Source organism: Triticum dicoccoides, chromosome 3A (genome assembly GCF_002162155.2).
Source record: "Triticum dicoccoides isolate Atlit2015 ecotype Zavitan chromosome 3A, WEW_v2.0, whole genome shotgun sequence".
NCBI lineage: Eukaryota > Viridiplantae > Streptophyta > Magnoliopsida > Poales > Poaceae > Triticum > Triticum dicoccoides.
This window is the reverse complement of record NC_041384.1, coordinates 713616551-713635044: the sequence shown is the minus strand read 5'-3', so window position 1 is coordinate 713635044 and position 18494 is coordinate 713616551. Positions and strand designations below refer to the sequence as shown.

The window sequence follows — 18494 nt, the reverse complement described above, 5'->3', positions numbered from 1 at the left end:
AATTAATTTCCCGAAGGAAGAAGCTCCAAGAATTACACCCGAATGTGTCTACGTATAACAAACGCTGCACAAACTGAGTAATCTCTAAAAATCTGTAACTGAATTGGGCGTGGCTTCAGCCTTACACCTTCAGTCAGATTTCTGTCAAAACATCAACTGAAACCGACTCGGTTGCCATCATCGACATCTGCATCACTAATATAGCTGAGAGCAAAATAAATGCGTGTAGCTTTGATCGTAACAAGAGTACTCTCACGCACCGTTCAAAAGAGTAACCATGGAATAACTCAGAGGGGCAACATAACAAGGTACTGCTATGATAATTCGGGGTCATATGATATTATGGTCTTCATATGCATCGCCTAATACGATTTGGTTGCAAGATAAAAAAAAGCATCATGTGATTTGCTCCCCTGTATAAAGATAGAAGAGTCAGTTCAGGGTCAATACTTCTACTACAGAGGAAACATCAGCGAAGCACATGTGAGATGTAACAGCTAGCAATTCAAGTTCTAGTTCTACTCAAATAGAAACATGTACTACTTGATACAGGTGCAAAGCCGGCGAATAAAAATGACACTGCTGATCTCCATATTTATTTGATCAAACCAAAATGACAAATACAAGATGTAACTTCAGGACATAGTACATACTGAACGCGGTTTTTTAGTTTGCGAGTCTGAATAAAGCTGTTACAAAGAAAGGAGTGTGATGAAGGATGCTGGAGAGCAGGCAAACCAGCCAGACATCAGTACATAATAGCTAATGGTTCATCATGGAGAAAATGCGGGCTAGAAACCATGTTGAGTTCAGACTTCAGACATGATTGGACAAAATGAGAGCTTCATTTCGTTACAGAAGGAAGACGGATTGAACGCATGGCAAACGCAATGTGCCGGAGAGGATGCGGAGGAAAACATTTGTTAGCTCATGCTACCTGCAATGCCATGTTGAAGGAGATACATGTGAGTGTCCCAGCTAAATGTTACAGAAGAGGAAAACGTACTTCATCCAACTACAGAGAAGGGCACATATGCTACTAGTGGATTGCTTGGTAATGTGAACCACGTTATATGAGATCTTGTGGCAAACAGAAGTAACAATGGCTGCTACGTATTTGTGCGCCATAAGCGAAGTGACCGAGGCACAATCCACATTACAACTTTGTTGGAACTTCAGATAGGCACATATACTGCTAGCAAATACATAGAGTTCTGGGTTGTGGAAGCAGAAGCATGCAAATGGTTCAGTCAAATGTTCCGAACAGAAAATAAAAAACACAGGGCTCATCCAGGTACAAATATGCATATTAGTTAGAGCATAGTATACCTGATTGAGAGATTTGATGAATCGACTAGTATATGTCAAAGGCAAGGATTGGATGGTTGGGGTGGTCCTCCACCACGGCCCTCAGCGCAGCCTCCGCTTCACTCGCATCTGCATCGATAATGTTAACCTCGACTCGTTGGAGGGAAGGGAGGTGCCGCATGCCCAAATCGAAGTTTTCGCGGGAGATCCACTCAGCTGAGAAGGCGAACAAAAGATGTTTCAGCCTCGGCGCAGATCCTCGTGGAAACATAGAGGGCACGGCACCAATACCAATGAAGCGGCACACTGTCACACATGGGAATAATGCACTAGAGGAAAGTGCAGGCATTTCCACCGTATACTCTTCACACCCACAGACCTTAGAATAATCCCATATCTCGAGAACACAAAGAGCAGGCATCGCTCCAAGAAGCTGGATGACTTCCCACCGCACTTCATCCAATTTGATACGAAGATGGGTGAGGAGAGGAAGCGATAAAGGATTGATCCATGATGGCAGAGTACGGAACCGACTATAGACTGACCGGAAATCCAACTTACGGAGTGTTAGAGGGGGCACCCAATCTTTGCTCAACAAATTTATTAATTCATCTTCGGTAAATATCTCTATCTCTAAACTTTCCAATTTGTGCAGATTACCGAGTGATTCCTCCAAAGCTTTATCCGAGGCCTCATCCAAACAGTTACATAAAACCCGCAGCACCCTGAGCTTGGTTAGATGGCCCAATTCTTTCACAGCATCAAGGTCCAAGCCAGACACCCCTAGTTGACCTAGCATTTCTAAGGAAGTCAGGTTACCTATACCAGATGGCAGCTTCATAGTATAGTCAACATATAGGCACATCAGACGTCTTAGCAGAATAACACTCGACGACAGTTCTTTTATCTTAGTACCTCTTAAGTCCAAGGTAAATAAAAACTGCAGCTTCCCTATTTCCATGGGAAGTTCCTCAACATGAGTATCTTTTAGCCCTAAGTACCTCAAATGCAATAGATTCCCCACATACCCAACATCTGAAACATCGCAACCTTCTAAATCCAACACGCGAAGAACTTGAAAACTTGAAATATCCAACACTTTCCCAACAACATTATTTGTAAAAATGGTAAAAGATCTCACGTGTGCCATCCTAGTGGTATCCACATCTATGTTGCTATTGTGGATGGACAATCTACGGATCTTGCTTTTCAAGTTAGGCATTTTTCTTCCAGTGTCATCCAATATTGTGATGAAGTTTTCTTCAGCTGACAATGTGCATATGAGATCAAGTACCATGTCATGTACACGACAAGCTTCTAAGTTTTCTTCATCTTCACCATTAGTGCCTATTAGCTGGATCATACTTCTATTTACTAGCTCACTGAAGTAGCTATTACCGAGCTCATATAAGCTAGTTTCTGGTTTTGCACTATAAACAAAACCTTCTGATATCCATCTCCATATTAGCTTGCCTCTCATAATCTTGTGATCTTCTGGAAAGATGCTAAGATATAATAAACAAGGTTTCAGGTATGAAGGTAGATCATAATAGCTGAATAATAATATCTTTTTCATCTCCTCTAAACTTTGATCTTCTATGAGTCCGCGACCAATGGAATTGAGCAATGCATACCATTGATCCTTTGTTTCCCCCCGATGATTATTAGCTAAAAGACTTGCTATAGAAATAATAGCCAATGGTATGCCACCACATTTCTTCAAAATGTCTTTGGATACTTGCACCAATTCTTGAGAACACCCTTTCTCATCAGAAAATACTCTTTTATAGAAGAGAGTTCTTGATACATCGTCAGAGAGAGGTTTCATTTTGTAAATGTCATCCATAGAAGAGCAGCATGCTTCGGAGACACTAACGATGCGGGTTGTCGTGATTAGTTGGCTTCCGGGACTCTTCTTGGAGAAAGCAGTACACTTGATTAATTTCCACACTTCTTTATCCCATATGTCATCAATTATGATGAGGTACCTATATGATTAAAATTTTGAATTAGTCGACAAATCAATTTTTTTGTAAAAATGTTTTATTTAAGTTAGCAATCCTACGGGTACAATATTTCTATGGCAATCAAACTACATGCTGTGTCGCGTGCAGTAGTTGTAGTTGTAGAAATGTGCAATAGCGCCTATTGCACATTTCTAAAAACTTAAGCTGCCCATGTTTTTGAAATGGGTAATCCTATAATTTTCATAGGGTATTGATTCAATGATTGAGAACATCGACCTATAAGCAAGAATTTCTTGGCTGCCCTAAAAATATACTCCGTAATTCTTACTAGAGGTTTAACACCAGGAAGGTTTACTATAAACTTGTAATTAATCAACCATATGATATTATATATAAGAATTGGTGTTTTAATTTTACAAGACGAAAATGTATCGATTCATAAGAACACGAAAAAAGAAGCGTACCTCTTGCCATTAAGGAATTCAATGAGTTCGTCGATCAGATGCTTTTCTTCCCATTCTTCATTACGAATATGTGCATACTTCTTCTTGTTAAGTTCATAAAGAATATTTTTGAAAACTTTCTTCATGTTGGGATTCTGAGAAACCGAAACAAAAGCACAACAATTGAATTGCCCTTTGATCTTTTCATATGTTGCTTTGGCAAGAGTTGTCTTGCCTGACCCACCAAATCCAACAATAGAGACAATCTTCAATGGACGATTTGACCAATCATCACCTTTTGTCAACATGTTGATCAACTCATCTCGTGTTTCTTCAATGCCGACAAGCTCTATCACATCTGTGTACATGGCCATCATGCGAGGGTCAACACTAGCACCGGCGTTTGTATCTTGCATATCTTGCTCGTACCTTTGACGTAGCTCGGCTAACTGCTTTGCTTGATGAACAGCTTCTTCGAGGGCATCAGAGATCCAGTGGAGATCCTTTCCAATCTTGAATAATCCTTTGACCTTCTTGAGTATCTTCTTGACTCTATTCTCTGGGTTGGCAGGATCGCCACCATCTTCCACACGCACCATGAAGGCGTCAACTATGTCCTCCATGTGACAGGACAACTCCTTCACCTTTTCTACCCAAATCTTAACTCCCTCGTCGAGTTGTTCTGGTGGCACTTTCTCCACCTTGCGGAGGGCAGCGTGCATCAGCGTGAGCTCTGTCACAAGAGATTCAATGCCTTTTCTCATGCGTTTCTCCAGGGTGAAATCGCCGACGAGGAGAGCACCGAGCTTGGGGAGGAGAGGGCCGATAGCACCCATGGCGATCTCCATGGCAAGCTGGATCTAGCTAATGTTGTGGATGTGTTTTAAGTGGAAGGAAGCTAGGTGGTAGAGCTCTGAGGTTGCAACGAGGGCACCGTGGTAATGTTTGTACCGCTGTTCCAAAATGAGAAGCTATGTATAGGGCATGATTTTATTTTGTCAACCAAAAGCAAACAATGTTACTCTACACAGCTGGTCATGTGCGCAAACTCACTACCTTGTGGTCCTCTACACATCGGGGTCCCAGGTATCAGCTAGTTGTAGTTGTAGTAGTACCTAACAGTGTTACTCTGGTTGCTCACACAAGGCTCAGTCCGATCTTAGACGGGCCAGGATGCCCTTGGACTGCATATCAAAAGTTAAATTACACGGCGCTACCAATCTACAAGCGTAGACCCTGCGAACAAGTCGTTGTACCAAAGAAAAAAAATAGAGTACGTAAGCCCACCTGCTCCGTGAATGAGACCATATATGTGTTACTCACTAAAAAAAAACTAATGAATACCCATGTGGATGTGCATGTGTTGTGACCATGTCTAAGCGTACGTATGGAGATAGTTTAGCTTAGTTAAACAACTCAGTTTGCATTATCTCAGAAAGACCCATAGCCGCCTTGGTCGTTTGTTTAATCACCATGCGTACACGTAAGGACAAGGTCACAACTAACCAATTTGAAAATGGTGGTTGATCTAGACCCCACAACGACAAGGTCACAACTATTTCCGCAACCATCGTTAGTTGGATGGAAGGACAAGGGTGGATAAGAACATATCTGGTGAGTCGGGGCTTGTGGTGCGCTTGGTGCATCCAATCTCAAACTGGCATTATTATCAGCCACAGCCATGGTTTGGTGCACTACCGGAGATGCTCAACAGGGGGGAGGGCTTATATTGCCATGAGAGTGTAACTTGTCTAGCTTCATGACTTACCGACCAAAGTTCATCATGAGCAAAATCCTGGAGGCACCGCAGAAACGTAACGTTTCCTAAATCGGCAGAAGTGATAGCAGAATTCAGGCACAAGTTGACTGCATGTTGTCGCGGAAGAAAAGACGCAATTGCACGAATCAGTTGAGGTATCTGAAAAGGATTGTCTGAGTTTTGCATTGAGCTGGGGGCTTCTCGCTTTCAGGTTCAGTTACCGAATAAGGATGAGCATCGTCCTCTCGCCTGATCTTGGCTGCTGCATGTCGGACAGAGCAGACTATTACTATGAAAGTACGTAGAGTACATAGCTTGATTGCAATAAGACTAACCACACAGACACTCGAGATAAACCAAGGACAACATAACAAGATACCGTCATGACATTGAAACAATCACTGCTGACTTCCCTGTTTGGCTTATGGAACATGATGGCAAATGCAAGGAGACAGGGAAAACAAGGAGCAAGCGATACAAACAGTAAGTGGACATTCAGAAGATATCACGAACTGAATGCTGACGAGTCTCAAATAAAAAAAAATGGCTCCGTGTCTGCTATAGGAAGAAAGCACCACATAGAATAATTAAAGTAAATATATACAAGCCAGCAGTACATAGAGAAAACTAATAGCAACCAATAGGAAAAAAAGGATGAAATTTCAAAATATTGTATAAACTGAAGGACCTTAATTTCATTCCAATTTGCTGGAGTAAAACGGCTCTGAAAGCTGCTAGGAACAAAGAAACATAATGGATAATCAAAGCAGGCAAATTAACATTACTCCACCGCGGTCTGTCAACACGTTATTTGGAACGTGGCTTAACGGGATAGGGCCCGAAACAGCGAGACACATTCGCGTAGGAGTCTGTGCTTTACTGTGGGTAGTCTGGAACTGCAGAAATGACTTGGTTTTTAACAGAACAACAAATATTCATTTTTTGCAGGTTATTTTCCGAGCCACTGCGTTGATCCGTATGTGGTCGCTACTTACTCCGACGGAGGCCAGGGAGCGTTTGGTTACTGGATCTATCCACTGGGAGATGGTAGCATGGGATATCTTTAACCGGTTTGGATGACGGTCATGTAATAGGATAGGCAATTAGTTTACCTATCTTTCTTATGTCAGCCCGGTTGTGGCTTTTTCTGGCGAGTTTGTTTTTTGCCTTTTTAGCTTTTTGTGAGCTCTCCTTTATTTTTCGTTTTGAGACTTGAAGACCTTGTTGAACCTATTTATTTGTTTAATAAGTTGGCCGTATGCATCGTTCTGATGCAGAGGCCGGGAGTCCCCCCTTTTTGAAAAAAAAGCAGGCAAATTAACCAGCCAGGCATACATCATAATTACATAACTCTTCCTTGTATGAAAAGAAAGAAATGGAGAAGGAGGTTCATCATTAGCAAAACGCAGGAGGCGGCGCAGAGGCTTATTTGTTCTTGAATCTGACCAAAGTGATAAGAGTATCCAGGCATAAGTAGGTACAATTACAATGACAGCTCAAAGTTGCTGCAGAAGAAAAAATCAAAACACCATGGAAAATGCAGTGTTCTTGTTTTCTTGAGTCTCACTGTCTAAGTTGGCAAGAGCGAAATCATTCAGACAATATTCTAAATCTAACACATGTAGAAGACGAAAGCTCAATATAAGCGACACTAGAACAAACATAGCACATGGATATTGAAAGAGAGCTCACTTGGACCTTGTTGTTGTTGATGGTGGCCATGTCTGCCACGCTCTTTCGGATGGATAATCTTCAAATCTTGCGTGCCATGCAAGTGGTTTTCTTCACTTGGCAAAAACATATGGGATCAATCATCATGTCATGTATATGATAAGATTTTTCCATGCCTTCAACAACATTGATGTCTATTGGTCAATCATGCTTCTCTTTATGATCTCATTGAGTAACACTATCACCGAGCTCAAATGGGCTAATCTCTTGTTTTTCATGATAAACAAAACATTCAACTATCCATTTACATATTAAGTGACCTTGCTTAGTCGTCTAATCTTCTAAAAAAATACTTAGATATAATAACTAATCCTATAGGTGACAAGGTAGATCAGAACTAATATAGTAAAAGAAGCTTGACTCTAGATCATCACTTTGACATAATCTACAAGTCAAGACTTCTTTTACTATTTCTTTGCTAGTTTCCATGTTGTTATGTACGTGACACATATTGTGTGCTATCTCTAGTCTACCCTAACTTGCCGAAGACAAAAGATTGTGTTGTTGTATGATATGATATACCTTTGCATCATTATTATATGCAAGCATATTTCAAAAGATTACAAAGTTAAGAGAGACCAATTGATATGGAGATGGATAGCTGAAGGATGTGTGTATCATGTCAACGAGAAATTGGCCCATTTGAGCTAGGAGAGAGTTACTTCAATCAGCTCATAAACAGAAGCATGATCCAACCGGTAGGCATCGATGACGAGAAGACAAAAGCTTAGCATGTACATGATATGATGCTTGATCTAATATATTCATCGCGGAGAGATAAAGTTATGGATGGTAACAGCGAAATAACAAGATATTCTTCGTCCGCACTATCATCTTTGTAAATCCACAACAGTTGTGATTCTCATCCCATGCCCCAAGTACCTATGCATGTGAAGTTTTGCAATGATTAGTTGGCAGGCAAGTCAACAAGCGTGTACTATTTCTTTGTAAAGAGGACATCAATGAATAATTGGCTACTCACTCTGTAAAGAAATATAAGAGTGATCACTAAATTAGTGATCTATAAACGATGTTATATTTCTTTATGGAGGCAGTAGTTATCAAGGAAAAAAACAAATGAGCAAAGACTAGGGGGGAAAACAGCTCATACCAAACAATGTAAATCTATAGTGAATCACCAATGATTTGCACTAAGGTGCACAGACAAAACAAGCACTAAAAAACAGTGGATGGTAACGGCTACATAACAATATCCTCTATTTATTTGTTCCGCGCTAGCATCTCTTTTAAGTCCACAAACAGTTGTGATTTTCATCCCACACTGACTCTATGTATATGAAGCTTTTGCACCGTTTACTTGGCAAACAAATCAAGATGTATCTGATACATCAACATGTGCTTCTTCGGCAACGAACGGACTCACTGTAGCAGACCCTAGGATTAGCTAGCTTATTATACGTACAACAAAATTAGCACTGTAAATCTATCAGTGATAACCAACGATCTGCACTTAAGAACAGAGTTACAGAGATGCACACACCGGCCGGCCATCACAGAAATAATGGGCACGCATGATTTACTAGAGGAAACTAGAGTACACGATGAACGATATAGAGGAAACTAATTTAGTCAGATCTAGAGCAGAAGGTCGGATTTAAACCTCATGTTCCTGCAAGATCCGGCGCCTTCCACTGCACGCGCGGACGCGCCTATTCGGGCCGCTGCACATACTCACCGGCGTCCAGGTCCGCGGGCGGAGCCCAAGCCGCGAGATCCACTTACGTGTCATTCAGGTACACCGAAACATGAACAGCTGAGACGGATTTGAGGTTTCAGAGCGCAACATACTAACGAGATGCTGTCATATTATTTGCTGACTGATGATGTTAGTGATGAAGTGGCCTTACTTATGCCAATATGACAGACAGGGATTGAACAGGCCTTACTTATGCAAATATGACAGGGATTGCATCCACTTAAACATGCAATCTGGAGTAGGAGTAGTAGCCTGCGTGATGCAGCTCCAAACGGGTTGACTGAATTTTGTGCTTTCAGCTTCAGTTAGTTTGATTTTCTTTTGAAACCGCGAGCGGTCTAGGTACGATGTAGGTGTAATTCCTGTTTTCTCAGAAAACGCAAAGCCGCATCCGGGATCCATCGATCACATATTCACATTCCGGGGCTGAAAGAAGGCATTCACAATCGCACAGAGCATGCGCCTGGTCGAGCTAGCTTCATGTGCCCCAACCCAAAAAGAAAAAAATCTTCTTGGCGTGATGAACTGTATGTGGTGATAAATCTGAATTCCTGACTGCCGATGTTGATTCCAGGAGTAGACAAAAATGACTGATTCTCATAGTTTCAACAGCGCCAGGGATTAGAAACGCAGGGCATGGCCGCAGAGAAAGAAGGGACTGCCTGAGTTTCGATGTTGAGCCGGGTTTCAGGGCTTTCAGCTTCAGTTAGATTTCTGTGGAAACGACTACAGTAAATTACATGGTTGGCAACGTTCTTGTCTGATCTCGGCCGAAGCAGGCTACTTATTGACGTACTCCCTCCGTTCGGAATTACTCGACAAGTAATTCCGAACGGAGGGAGTAGAATACAGCGGAAAGAAACATGGGTGCTTCATCTGCATTGCAGACTTGCAGCATATGATTTGCTTTATGGCACACCAAAAGCACCTGATTATTTGCTCCATCTATAAGTGCAAGTAGAAGACAGACGGGCAGTTGATGAAGGGAGTACACTGAATCGTTCTTACCTCCAGAATTAATTGCATCAGTTCAGGGCCAATAGTCTACAGAGAGTACACTGAATCGTTCTTATCTCCAGAAATCATTGCATCAGTTCTGGGCCAATAATCCTACAGAGTAAATGACAGCAAGGGCACACCGTGTGATTCAATCGCAAATTCAAGTTCCAGTTCACGATTTATTTGATCAAGCCAACATGACAGATGGAAGATAAACTTCAGACCATATTACAAACTGAACTCTGACATTACAGTTTACGAGTCTGGAATAAACATCGAGTCTGAAATAAAGTTGTTACAAATAAAGGAGTGTAATGAACAATGCTGGAGAGCATCCAAACCAGACATCATCAATACATGATAACTAATGGTTCATCAGGGCAAGATGCAGGGGGCGCCCTACAAACTTGATTGTTGTTGAATTGACGGAAGCAAGAAGAGACTTCAGACATGGGTGGTGGACAGAATGAGAGCTTCATCTCGGTGCGGAATAAAGACAGATCAAACAGCAAGGCAAACGCAGTGTGCTCGACTGTATTGGTTGAAAAAGAAATGGCACCGGAGTTTAAGGCACGCGCGATTGAGTCCATGTCGACGAAATTTATTAGCTCATGCTACCTGCAGTGCCACATGTGAATGACTCAGTTAAATGTTACAGAACAAGAGAACAAAGTTGAACCAACTGCAGAGAAGGTACACATATTTTACTGCGGTAGTGGATTACTTGCTAATCTGTACCACATCATATAAGACCTTGTGTTTTTGGAAAATACGAGACCTTGTACGTGGCAAGAAAAAGTTACTACTGATCCTATTATGTACTTATGCACCGTAAAGTAACCAAGGCGAAAATCACACTGCAGTTCTGTTGGCACTTCAGAATTTAGACAGACATACAAATGTGGATTGCCGAAAGGCATACATAAAAAAACACAGGGTTCATCCAAGTAGAGAAACACATAGTACTTAGTGGATTGCTCACTAAACTAATCTAGATTACTTGTAATCTTGTAGCATGCAGAAATAACAATTAAGGGGCCCTATGTATCTTTGCAGCAGAAACGAACAGGCCAATGCTGAACAGAGTAGATTCGTATTGTAATGTTTAGGCTTTAGGGGCCTGATCGATTGAGCTAGCTGGCTTATGGAAATGCTGAAATTAAGAATACTTTGGTGCTTGTAATCAAATCAATGGAGTTAGCTTAGTACCTGGGTGCAAGATTCGACGAATCGTCCTAAGCACTCCGGCCGGCTGCCTGAAACTGAAAAACGAAAGAGGTGAGGAATAAAACACAAGGTGTGGAAACAAGGGACTACACGTACAAAATCGTGGAGGGGTACCTCGCGAGCCTCAATCGCTTGGTCCGCGTGAAACAAAGAAAGAGCAATGAACATCGGAGACAATGCACATATGATGCGTCATCAGATGATGTGTATGTACCTTTCCCTTTGCATGCGTCACCATATATCAAGGGCGGGACGGTTGGGGTGGTCCTCCGCTGCGGCCCTCAGCGCAGCCTTTGCTTCATCCACCTCCTGACGGCTAGCTCCCCCCTCGATAAAGTCAACACTGACTTGCTGGAGGGAAGGGAGATGCCGCATGCCCAGATCAATGTTTTCACGGGAGATCCACTTGGCTGCGAAGGTGAACACAAGGCGTTTAAGCCTTGGCGCCGCTCCTCGTGGAAACATTGATGGCATGGCACCAATACTACAGAAGCGGCACTCCGTCGCACATGGGAATAACGCAGCACCAGAGGAAAGGACGGGCGCTACCATCGCATGCGCTTCTTCGGACATAATAGAATAATTCCATATCTGAAGATAAACAAGAGCAGGCAGAGTCCCAAGAAGTTGGATAACCTCCGATCGCACTTCAAACAACGTTATATCCAGATAGGAGAGGAGAGGAAGCGATGAAGGATTAATCCATGACGGCAATGTCTTGAACCAACTTTGAGTTGACGGGAAAGCCAATCTACGGAGTTGTGGAGGAGGCACCCAATCTTCGCTCAGGCAATTGATGAGTCCAAGAAAGACATATAAAGGCTGTTTGGATGGTGACCAAATCTAGCCTTACCAAAAAATTGGCCGTGCCCACGATATTTGGCTAGCTTTTGGTATGCTACCAATTTTGGCTCGCCATCGTCGATTTGCCCACGCCCGCGTGCCGCTTCCGCCAAATCGTGGGCGAAGCAGCGGCGCGGAAATCGTCCGCCAAAAAATTGGCTGCCAAATCTGGCGCGAACCGGGCACTGAGATATAAAAGGAAGGAGCGATTTTTTCTCGCCTGTCCGCCACTTTCCCCTTTCTCTCTTCTCAGCTCCACACAGAGAAACGAGCGCCCTCGATCTACAATGGCCAGGCGGCCGTGTTCCGGTGGCCGGCGACGCAGCTCCGGCGGTCGGCGACGCAACTTTACCTCTCGTCCTCCCCTTTCAATCACCCCACGGTCAAAGGTCTGCAGTTTATCCCCATCAACCCTATTCTGATCCCCTTTTCTACAGCTTGATATTGTCAAATCTGAGACCCTTTTTCATTAGAGATGTATTGTACGAAGGTACTAGATGCTAGATCTGAGATATTGCTTGCTACAAGTGAAAGACATGTGACTCCCGTATCTGTTCTTGGTTTGCTACAAGTAAAAACGCATGAGACTCATCCATATTCTTTGTTTGACCCAAGTAAAATCACATGAGACTAATCATGGTAATTAGTCAATGAACCAACTATGGTTCTGAAAATAGTATGGTCGGTTCCCCTTTTATGCCATACAATCTTTGTTTTCAGAACGTTGCTGCCCACAAATTTCTTTGAAGCTGGATATATGTAGTTAACTACTGGGACATGCTTGCAGTTTTTTTTGTACATTTAGGTGGTTATATGCAACTTTGTTTTCTGACTTGTTTCTCTTAGCAAGTAATCATTTGTAATGATGTACCAAGTTGGCTCATTCAATTTTTTTACATTTCATATTAACCTAGATGGACATGGATCAATAGAGATAATATTATTACAGCATGTTGAGGCAGAGAACTACATCTGTTATAGTTCTTCTCTTGGCTCTCTGGTTTAGAAACAGAGATGTAGTGTTTTATTTTGATGAATTTCTGTAACTTATTTTATCCTTGTAAGATTCTTCGACTTATCTCAGGTTCATAATTGTTTTAGTAGTTACACTTCAAGTGTTGCCGAACATGGATGTTTGTATGCTGATCTAGACTGCTTCCAGTGCACTTGTTTAATCATTTCAAATGGTTTATGTTGGTGACCTATCTGCAGGTCATGGGGAAGCAAAAGCTCAGTGTCAAGACTGAGGAGGACTCCAATCCTCGTGACTAGATGGTGGCAATGGTGGATCTGCAACTGCTCACTGACTTTCCACATGATTAGATGGAGTTTGTGTCTTCCTTTTGCTTATATCGCTAGGAGCATGGGTAACATACATCATGCATATTTTGTCTATATATGGAGCAGGCTGGGTGCATAATATTTTCTTTATATGGAGCAGGTTTGATGCATGTCTGACTATTATCCCTTACATTGTCTGGTAAAGGGCTTGTTACTATGTGAAATTTATTTTTGCCTCCTTGATTAATCTGATGTATCGAACAATTATGTGAGCTATCTAATGTATTAGTTGAACCATGTCATTGTCAATTTCTGGAAATTCATGCATACAATTTGTGTCTCTTTGTGAGTTTGTAAATTGAAAATTTGTATTTACATCGTGTGATCTATGTGAGTGGTAGTATACATATGTGTTTATTTATTGACTGGGATGCAAATTCCAAATTTTGAAACTAAACCAAACATGGTCCAGTCAAGGTTGCCAAATATTTGGCTTCAAACCAAACGATAGCCAATGGTTTTGCCAAAAAGTTGGCAAGTGTTGTGGGCTACAATCCAAACAGCCAAAATCTGCCAATTTTTGGTCATGCCCCTGAGTTGGTCATGCCAATAATTTGGTAGGGCTAGACGGGGCACAATCCAAACAGCCCCATACATCTAGACTGTCCAGTTTGCGTATATTACTAATAGATTCCTCCAAAGCTCTACCCAGGCTCTCATCAAAACCATTGCAGTCAAGCTCGAGCACCCTGAGCTTGGTCAGATGGCCCAATTCTTTCACAAAATCAAGGTCCACGTCAGATAACCCCAGCTCATCTAGCACTTCTAGGGAAGTCAGGTTACCTATTCCAGATGGCAGCTTCATATCATAATCAACATACAGGCACATTAGACGTCTTAGTTGAACAACACTCGATGGCAGTACTTCTATCTTAGAACCTCTTAAGTCCAAGGTAAGCAAAAACTTCAGCTTCCCTATTTCCTTGGGAAGGTCCTTAACATGAGTACCATTTAGCCCCAAGTACCTCAAATGCAACAGATTCCCCACATACCCAACATCCGAGACATTTTTACAGCCTTCTAAATCCAACACGCGCAGAACTTGGAAACTTGAAATATCCAACACTTTCCCAACAACATCACTTGTGAAAATGGTAACAGATCTGATATGCTCCATCCTAGTGGTTTCCACATCTATCTTGCTATTTTGAATGGACAATCTGCGAACCATGATCTCTGAGTTAGGTATTTTTCTTCTGGTGTCATCTAGTATTGTGACAAAGTTTTCTTCACTTGATAATGAGCATATAAGGTCAAGCACCATGTCATGTACATGGCAACCTTCTACATTTCCTACAACATCAATGCCTATCGGCTGGATCATACTTCTATTCACTAGCTCATTGAAGTAGCTATTACCGAGCTCATATAAGCTAGTTTCTTGTCTATCACTGTAAACAAGACCTTCGGATATCCATCTCCATATCAGCCTATCTCTCATAATCTCGTGATCTTCTGGGAAGATGCTAAGATATAATAAACAAGGTTTCAGATATGAGGGTAGATCATAATAGCTGAATAATAATATCTTTTTCATCTCCTCCAAACTTTGATCTTCCGTGAGTCCACGACCAATGGAATTGAGCAAAGTATACCATTGGTCCTTTGTTTTTATCTGATTATTATTAGCCAGGAGACTTGCTATAGAAATAATAGCTAATGGTATGCCACCACATTTCTTCAAAATGTCTTCGGATATTTGCACCAACTCTTGAGGACACCCATTCTCTTGAGAAAATACTCTTTTATAGAAGAGCACTCTTGATACATCATCAGAAAGAGGTTTCATTTTATAGATATCATCCCTAGAAGAGCAGCATGCTTCAGAGACACTAACGACGCGGGTTGTCGTAATTAGTCGGCTTCCAGGACTCTTCTTGGAGAAAGCACACTTGATTAATTTCCACACTTCTTTATCCCATATGTCATCAATTATGACAAGGTACCTTTGTGAATACATTTTGGAATTAGTTAACAAGTCAGTACAATGAAGATATATATATATATATATATATATATATATATATATATATATATATATATATATATATATATAGTAAGATATATTATATTAGTACAAATGTTATTTCAAAGGAAACTAACAAAAATATATTTATAACTCGACCAAATTGCATATTCGGAGACCTAGATTCCACACACACAAAAACTTATGAGCAATCATAGTTGTAGAAATGTGTAATTGTTGCACATGGTTTTTAACAGTTGAGATCGTCCACTTAGGCATTAGAATTTCTGGGCCGCCTTAAATATATGTACTCCCTAATTGTTGAAAGATAGGTTATGTACTAACTACATCATTTACACCAAAAGGATGAAACTATAAATAAGTAATACGATGCCAAGATACATATCAAAAATACACCTTGAGACACGGGTGCACATGCACCCAAATTGCAAAAATATTATAAAATAATAAAAATAGTAAAACCATTTTGAAACTTTTTCGAAGCAGCCATTGTCTAGTGTATTACTCAGTGGCGGTGCTAGACATACAAAGCTGTGATGTCAGTCCAGCTAAAATGTTAGTACTTGTGTAATTTTTGTGATGAATATAACAGAAACAGTGTTTTGCAAAGTTTGTGATGCCAGGTCAGTTGACATCACAAACATTGTGTAGCTTCGCCACTGGTATTACTCATGTGTAAAATTTCACGACAAAATGCTTTGCGTGGTATTCCGAACGAATAAATAGAAACTTGATACTATATTAAGCTTACTATTCACATAATTTATACTTGCAATTTTTGTCTTTTTTGCCAACAATACCACAGAAGTCATCTTGTCACAAAACTTTACAAGTGAGTAATACATTAGACAATGCTTGTCCCAAAAAAGTTTCACATTTTTTATTTTACTTTTTTTGTTTAAAAAAATGCCTATGTGCGCCTAGACCCAGCTTCCAAAAATCAACACTGGATGCATATGCAATAGTCTAAAATACTATCATTATTTATCTAGACAAATGATAATCCGTTTGAAAACAAAAAAGTACCTCTTGCCATTAAGGAATTCGATGATTTCATCGATCAAATGATTTTCTTCCCATTCTTCGCCACGAATGTGTGCATACTTGTTCTTGTCAAGTTGATAGAGAATATTCTTGAAGACTTTCTTCTTGTCGGGATTCTGAGAAACTGAAATGAAAGCATCACAATCGAATTGCCCTTTGATCTTGTCATATGCTGATTTGGCAAGAGTTGTCTTGCCCAACCCACCAAATCCAACAATAGAGACCGTCTTCAATGGATGCTTCAACCAATCATCACCTTCAGTCAACATGTTGATCAACTCATCTCGTGTTTCTTCAATGCCTACGAGTTCCGACACATCTTTGTATAGGGCCATCATGCGAGGGTCAATACTAGCACTAGTGGTAGGATCTCGCATCCCTTGCTCATACCTTTGGCGCAGCTCGCCCAACTGCTTAGCTTGAAGAACCACGTTTTCCAGAGCATCAGAGATCCGATGGAGATCCTTGCCATTCTTGAATAATCTTTTGACCTTCTTGAGTATCTTCTTGACTCTGTTCTTCGGGTTGGCAGGCTCGCCACCATCCTCCACACGCACCATGAAAGCATCGACAATGTCCTCCATTTGATAGGACAACTCCTTGACCTTTCCTGCCCAGATCTTCACCCCCTTGTCAAGCTGGTCCGCCGGCACTTCCGCCACCTTACAGAGGGCATCATGCATCAGTGTGAGCTCTGTCACAATAGACTCGATGCCTTTCCTCACTCGTTTCTCCATGGTGAGCTCGCCGATGAGCAGCTTGCCGAGCTTCGGGAGGAGAGGGCCAATAGCCCCCATGGCGATCTCCATGCCTAGACCTCTCTCGTAATATGTTTGGTGTAAGAGAGGTGGAAGCCCTACGGTGTTGCTCCGAAGACACTCTGGGCAATGATGGTGTCCTAGAGGAGAAACTAGCTTAGGTATAGAAACCAGCGTCTTACTAATTTAATGATGATCCCGGATTTGGTACGACCATCATGAGCGTAGCTTGGCTGCCATGCGGGCCTGTGGACAGCTGGGTCCCATATATCAGCGATTGTGGTAGTACTAGATACGTGTTAACTCACAATGCTCAGATGCGATCTTGAGATGGTAGAAATGGCATCGAGATGCCGATTTGCGTGAACTGGCTTTGTTAAGTTATACACCGCGCCACCAACCATCAGGAGCTAACTTTGCGTACGCGTTGTTGTTGTTGTTGTTGTCTTGTGACATAGAGAAATTAGAGAGATTCCTGCTGCTCCCTAAGCCCATCCAGTTCACTTCTGACAGTAGGATTGACACTAAGTTTATACTACCATGCATGGTGTTGCTTGCAAGGCTGCAAACCTGACCGCTTAGCATCCTTAATGAGAGCGTAACTTCCCTGGATTGGTGACTTGAGAGTATGGAGAGGCAACTAGCGGAAACTCTGGAAATCGTTGCATCATTTTTGTTGGGCCAATAACTCTTTTTTTTGGGGGGGTGTTGGGCCAATAACTCTGATGTCTGTACCAATTAATCTCCGAAAGCGTTGTTGTTGCATAGAAAAAAATTAGAGTAAGCCTGCTTGCTCCGTGAGACCATGTGTGCAACAGCCAACAGCTAATTATCCGTATGTGACCATGACTAAGCTTTAAGATAAGCGTACGGCCCTTTGGCTCCGTCCTTTGGTGCTAGCCAGTGGTCCGCCTCAACACTTGATATGATGCCATCGATGCCTCTGGTTGAGCAGGTGATCTTGATCCAACGGCCGACGACCCAAATTTAAAAACCAGTCGACTGATGTGTGTAGCCGCATCCAATTAAAGTTTGAGACAAATTTGACACAAATAGAACTCACAACAAGATGGAGGTGATTTGTGAGAGCACCAGGATAGGTCTGCCGAACCGATGCGGGCAGTTCATCGCCGATGAGTGAGCAGGGCCATTGCTAGGCAGGATGAAGAAATGGAATGAGAACCATGGGGAGTTTCGTTCGTTAACAGTAGCCGGTGCAGACACTTACAATTCCTCTAAAAAACTTTCTAAAGTGCTTCTACACTGTATAAATTTTAGGGGAAGTTTGTTGAGAGCTAGTTCCTACGTCCACGAATGAGTGTACATATTAAAATTTTCAAACAAATTATCAAATGGAGTTGAAAATGCTA

The 18494-nt window shown here is 41.7% G+C and overlaps 2 protein-coding genes and 1 long non-coding RNA gene across 3 annotated transcripts; 1 reads left to right on the top strand and 2 right to left on the bottom strand.

Annotated features, from left to right (window-relative positions):
- Positions 1 to 1354: 1354 nt before the first annotated feature.
- LOC119273417 (disease resistance protein RGA5-like) lies at positions 1355 to 4566 on the bottom strand. Its single transcript, XM_037554582.1, has 2 exons — positions 3740 to 4566; positions 1355 to 3296 (listed from the first exon to the last, which is right to left on the bottom strand). Exons 1-2 carry the CDS (start codon positions 4564 to 4566, stop codon positions 1355 to 1357), a joined length of 2769 nt encoding a protein of 922 aa, XP_037410479.1.
- A 5556-nt stretch (positions 4567 to 10122) lies between these two features.
- Positions 10123 to 17175, bottom strand: LOC119270396 (disease resistance protein PIK6-NP-like). Its single transcript, XM_037552398.1, has 5 exons — positions 16349 to 17175; positions 13931 to 15281; positions 11266 to 11973; positions 11134 to 11186; positions 10123 to 10542 (listed from the first exon to the last, which is right to left on the bottom strand). Exons 1-3 carry the CDS (start codon positions 17173 to 17175, stop codon positions 11383 to 11385), a joined length of 2769 nt encoding a protein of 922 aa, XP_037408295.1. The 3' UTR covers positions 10123 to 10542; positions 11134 to 11186; positions 11266 to 11382.
- Positions 12029 to 13577, top strand: LOC119270397. Its single transcript, XR_005134089.1, has 2 exons — positions 12029 to 12383; positions 13207 to 13577. It is a non-coding gene; the product is annotated as an uncharacterized LOC119270397 (long non-coding RNA).
- Positions 17176 to 18494: the final 1319 nt, after the last annotated feature.